The 5,670-nt window shown below is 56.3% G+C and overlaps 1 protein-coding gene across 3 annotated transcripts; it reads right to left on the reverse strand.

Annotated features, from left to right (window-relative positions):
- Nucleotides 1–1,026: 1,026 nt before the first annotated feature.
- GFI1B (growth factor independent 1B transcriptional repressor) lies at nucleotides 1,027–5,356 on the reverse strand. Of its 3 annotated transcripts, none has more exons than XM_055334805.1 (6): nucleotides 5,257–5,356; nucleotides 4,632–4,769; nucleotides 3,907–4,169; nucleotides 2,986–3,123; nucleotides 1,748–1,913; nucleotides 1,027–1,205 (listed from the first exon to the last, which is right to left on the reverse strand). In XM_055334805.1, the coding sequence occupies exons 1-6, from the start codon at nucleotides 5,354–5,356 to the stop codon at nucleotides 1,027–1,029; spliced, it is 984 nt and encodes a 327-aa protein (XP_055190780.1). The 3 variants fall into 3 exon arrangements, with proteins under 3 accessions (XP_055190780.1, XP_055190773.1, XP_055190785.1); XM_055334798.1 differs by having other exon boundaries at nucleotides 1,748–2,012; XM_055334810.1 differs by lacking the exon at nucleotides 2,986–3,123.
- Nucleotides 5,357–5,670: the final 314 nt, after the last annotated feature.

A 5,670-nucleotide genomic window follows, 5' to 3' on the forward strand; every position in this document is an offset into this window, starting at 1 on the left:
TTAAGCCAGTTTTTTTTTAAGATTTTGTTTATTTATTCATTAGAGACACAGAGAGAGGCAGACATAGGCGAAGAGAGAAGCAGGCTACATGCAGGAAGTCTGATGTGGAACTCGATCCCAGGACTCCAAGATAATGCCCTGAGCCAAAGGCAGACACTTAACCACTGAGCCACCCAGGCGTCCCTAAAAAGTAATTTCATTTTTTTTTTTTAAAGTAATTTCTATAGCCAACGCGGGGCTTGAACTTACAACACAAGATCAAGAGTCACGTGGATCAACAATTGAGCCAGCCTGGTGCCCCAGCTTTCTCAGCCTTTTACAGCTCCCTGCCATCCCTTCCCAAAGCCGAACTTGCACCCAGGAGGCACTTAATAAACACTGGTCAAAGGTAAATAAATTGGTGTCTTTATTTTTATTTACAGCAGTTCTTTTGAGAGCAGTGACCACTGGTTTCTCCAGCCCCGCGGCCTGAAAGCAGAACCGGGACCCCCGTGGCTAGCTGAGTGCCAGTCAGAAGTGGGGGACAGCCAGCACATGTGGCTGAAGCAGAGGGGTATTTGGTCTTCCACTGGGGCAGGAGGCAGCTCTGGCCATTGTGGCAGCCAGAAAAAGGCCCCCCCAGAAACGAGATCCCAGCATGGTAGGCTGCAGGCAGAGGGGGAGGATTTCTCTGTGGATTCCAGTTCGGGATTATTCTTGACATCCCTGTCCACGGGCGGGGGGGGGGAGGTTGGGAGGGGTGGCGCTACGCTGGCCATCCGGTCTCTGCCCTGGGGAAGGTGCCCAAGCTCAGACCTCAAAAGAACTTCAGCTCAGAAAAGACCCAGCCCAGTTCCCACATTTTGTAGCAGGAAAAAAAAATTGGTCCAAAGAGGGAAAGCAACTTGCTTGAGGTCACGCAGCAATTTTGTGAGTCTCAAAACAAGCTGAGAGATTCCTGTCCAGTGCGATCTCCAGGAGACAGGGAATCTGGGTGCACGAGGCTGGCCTCCCTCTGGTTCCAGGATCTCGGGGGCCGGTGCAGCTTCACTTGAGGTTGTGCTGGCTCTCGCGGTGCCTCCGCAGGTCCACCTTTCGCTGGAAGCCCTTGGTGCAGAGCTCACAGCTGAAGGGCTTGAAGCCGGTGTGCTTCCGGCTGTGGGTGATGAGGTTGGAGCTCTGGCTGAAGGCCTTGCCGCACACCTGGCACTTGTGTGGCTTCTCGCCTGCGGGCAGCAAGGACCAGGTCAGGGCCATCTGTGCCGGGTCCCCCGCCCCCATGCCCTGCGTTTTTCACCAAACTCTGTTGTGTGTCATCTCACGGCTTTAGGAAAGAACTACAGAGGGGAGGCAGGAGAGCAGCGGCTCTGTCACCCCCTACCCCCACCCCCCAGGGTTGCACCCTGATTGGACGGGGCCGGGTCCGTCCCGTTTATCAATGCACCCAGCGCCCAGTGCCAAAGAGGCTCTTGGTTAACAGCCAAGCAGTGACCCACTGGAGCAATGCATGCGTGACAAATCCACCTGCTAGACTCACTTGTACCCACACATCACACTTGTGCTGTTTCCTCTCCAGTGCTTTCCCTACACATTAAATGCGCATCTAAGGAACAGTGTGGCCAGGGGAGCACTCCTCACTCAGTGACCTGACTGACCTGACCCCACTCCTGTCCGAAGCGGGGACCTTGTATAGGGGGAGGGAGGGGACGTGGGGACAGGGCTCTGCTGGTCAAGGGGACCTGGGTCGCACGAGGGGCGGGCACCTCACCGGTGTGGATGTAGGTGTGCTTCTTCATGTCCGATTTCTGGTGGAAACGCTTGCCGCAGAACTGGCAGGGGTAGGGCCGTGTGTCTGAGTGGATGAGCAGGTGCGTGGACAGGGTGGACGAGCGCTTGAAGGCTTTGCCGCACATCCGGCACTCGAAGCTGCGCTCCTGCCGGAGGAAACGAGGCCCCGGGGGGTCAGGAGCCGGCGGGGCCTCGAGACCCGGGACTGCCACGCTGGGTGCAGGACTGGGCCCTGCCGGGATCCCCTGAGGAACAGGACACTTGTTGGGGTGGCCTCGAGAACAGGTCCTGGGGGAGCAGGACCCAGAGACCCCCCATTTCTGCCTCCCAAGGGGGACTGAGGCATGGGGCCGGAGAGGCCACCTATGGGTTTTTCCCTGTAACCTTTACTGTATCCCAGACAAATAAGCCTCAACACATGTTTGTTGATTGACTCATTGACTGGCCAAGGGCATGATCATGGGCTTCCCAGTGCTTTGGTTGAGTCTGTCTGTATTATTGGGGCCAGATTCTGGCTTCTGTCCCAATAAACCATGGGACCTTAGCCAAGTCATTTAGCCTCTGGATACTCAGTTTCCTTATCTGTACATTAGAGCAGCAGTAATGAACTCAAAGGGTAGAGAGGGGAGCCGGCAACAGGCACATGATGCATGCTCACCAGTGGATCTCATGACCACATCCTGCCTTTCCCACCTGAGCTTTCATCGACTCTGGTGTTAGCAACTTGGGTCATCTTGGGTGTTTTTCCCGGAGTGGAATATTCAAGAAAAGCTAAGTGGGACAAGATGGACATCGAAGCCTGACCCCAAGATTCTAAAACCCGAGAGCCTCAAAGCTGAGGCCACACAGAAATGAGACTCATAAACATCCCTCCCCCCCCCCCCGCCCCGAAGTCTCAGTGGGCCAGGAGCCTCTTCCAACAGCACGTGAGCCTATTCAGTCCAGCAGGGAGGGAAGAATGTTAAGAGTAGGTGTTGGGAAAACTGTAATGTAACTAGCGCTAAAAGCACAAATATTCATTATAAAGAACAAATTAAAGTATATATTATATAATAATCTTTACAAGGGGGTTTTGGGGACCCAGATAAGAGAGTTAAGGACCATTGATCTGTGCCACCTTCAGGGGCAAGGCGAGAGACTCCATCATATCCCCTCAGCTTCCTATGGAAGGCGCAGAGCAGGAATGGGGGGGGGTCCTGTGCTTGGCCAGCTGCCCACCTGGGAGTGGACGTGTGTGTGCTGCTCCAGGCTCACGGCGTGGCCGAAGGTTTTGCCACAGACGTCACAGGCGAAGGGCCGGGTCCCGCTGTGGGAGCGGCGGACATGCACCTCAAGCCCATGTGGGGTGGAGAACACCTGGGGGCAGGGGCAGAGTGTGAGGCCACGGGGGGGCTGCGGAGAGGGAGCTGGGCCTGGGGTCCCACGGCCACCCCCCGTCCACCTCCATGCCCAGGCACAGGTGGGCATAAGGCAGGAGGAGCATGGGATTGCCAATTCTGCTGGCATTTGCTGTGTGTCCTGGGGAGGTCCCCTTGCCTCTCTGTGGCTGGGTTTCCTGTCTACAAAATGGGGCTGTGGGAGCAGGTCAAAGGTCCCTGCTGGCCCTACCTAGGGGCTAAAGAGCCTAGTGGTTAAGAGCCAGGAGGTCGCTAGAGCCACATTTGAATGTCAGTTACTGCTATCTACTTGATGTGTGCTCTTGGACTGGTGACTCAACCTCACTGAGCCTTTTGTCCACATCCCAGGGCTCACGCATGTCAAGTACTTAGCGCCAGACTGGCAACACAGCCAGGGCTCATGGTCCTCATTCTCATGGTGAGGACAAGCATTTTTTTTTTTAAGATTTTATTTATTTATTTGTGAGAGAGGCAGAGACACAGGCAGAGGGAGAAGCAAGCTCCATGCAGGGAGCCCAATGCAGGACTCAATCCTGGGACCCCAGAATCACGCCCGGGGCCAAGGCAGGCACTAAACTGCTGAGCCACCCAGGGATCCCTGAGGACAAGCATTTTTAACCCACCGAAGGACCCAGGATCCATAGCATAGGGAGCACCCAGCTGTGAACTCCTGCAGCTGCCAGGGACCTGAGCGAGGCTGCAGAGCAGCACCCATGAGCCCACCCACGCTGCAGCTGCTCACCTTGTTGCACTTGATGCAGTGGTAGGCATCCAAGCCCGGGGAGCAGCGGAGGCTGAAGTCCAGGGGCGGCTCGGTGTTGGGCACCAGAGGGCTGCCGTACAGGCTGACGGAGCGCTCAAGGAAGGCAGACTGCATGGTGGAGGGGGCCTGCCGGTAGCTGTGGCCATAGGACGAGGCCAGGGCATCCCAGGAGAAGCTGGGCTTGTAGAACGGGGGTGAGTCGGAGTCTCTGTCCTGGGATCGGGGCATTACGGCAGGGCCCTCTGTGAAGAGTGGGACACACGAATGGGGGTGACTCATTGATAATTAGGACACCACTTCCCCAGCACTTTCTACCTAGTGACCCCATGCTAAGGGTTCTGGTGTGTAGCCCAAACTATTTACTGCAGGAGAGGGTCTGGGTCTTCATTGTGGCTTCCCAGCTTTACAGCCCAGAAATTCCCCCCAACACCTGCAGAGTGCCTGCCTCACCCACTGCATCGGCCTGCCCAGCTGCTTCTTCTGACCCACCACACAGAAGCTCTCATCTGGGGTGAGCTCCCCATCCTAGAGGGTCCAAGCAGAAGCTAGAGAGTTCAGATTGTATCCAGATGACTTTGTTGATCTTTCCTGACTCCAGAACTCCAAGGATCCTTGCTTCCATGAGCCCATCCACCCTCCATTCCACTTGCACTGACTGGCAGGCAATGGCCGGGGGCAGGGGTGGTGGTGCTGGGCCTGGGTACCTGGCACCAAGGTCATCCTGGTCAGGCTCTGGTCCAGCTCCAGTTCTGGCTCCCGTTTGAGATCAGTCCAGGTCAGGCGCTGGTTTGGGAACAGGGTGCTGAGGACAGGAGCGTTGCTCAGGACCTGGCCCCTGGCTCCTGTGGGGAGACAAGACCATCAGAGCCACTGGGCTATAGCTCTGGGAAGAGGGAGCGGGGGTGGGGGGGAGGTGGTGGAGGGGGACTCCCTTCCCAGGAGATGGGGACCCAGAGACCCACTTGCTCCTGTCCAAGTTGCTCGCATGTATGGGCCCTGCTCAGGATGGTGGGAGCAGGGTGGAGGCTAAGGGGAATACTGGCCCCTTCCCGAGGAGAACTCCTAGACCAGTGTTTGTTTTCTGAGCACCCAGCCTCAGTCCTAGATCTTTTCTGAGTCTGGCTCAGCCCCACATGCCAGCTGCTGAGGACCAGCTCTGATCCTATGCCCCCATCATTCCAAGGGGTCAGAAGAGATGGCTGCATTCATTCATTCATTCACTCAGTCAACATTTACTGAGCTTCTGCTTGCAGAAGGGATGCTGCTGCAACCCCAACACAAGGAGGCAGGGAGCCCTGGGTGGGTTCAGCAGGGAGAGCTCTGACTCACCAGGGCCAAGGGCGGGAGACCAGACAGGTTCATCTTCCTGGACGCGAGGCTGGTGGTAGGTGTGAGCCTTCTTGCTCTTTACCAGGAAGGACCGTGGCATTGTAAGCGTGCACCCCACACCTGCTGGGTCGGGTGAGAGGGGGAACAGTTAGGAAGGAAAAGGGGGCAACAGCCTCTGTACTTTAGAGCCTCCTCCTGAAATCAGAATCCACTGTCCCGGGCTGAATCGTGTCCCCCAGAAGGTCATGTCTACCCGGAACCTGAGAATGTGATTGTATTTGGAAATAGGGTCTTTGCAGCTTTAACCAACCTAAGACAGGGTCATACTGAGTTGGGGTGGACCCTAAGTCCAATAGGTCTAGGGTTCTTGGAAGAAGAGGGATCTTGGGGAACAAATACACAGAGACACAGGGA

Source organism: Nyctereutes procyonoides, unplaced genomic scaffold (genome assembly GCF_905146905.1).
Source record: "Nyctereutes procyonoides isolate TBG_1078 unplaced genomic scaffold, NYPRO_anot_genome, whole genome shotgun sequence".
Classification (NCBI taxonomy): Eukaryota; Metazoa; Chordata; class Mammalia; order Carnivora; family Canidae; genus Nyctereutes; species Nyctereutes procyonoides.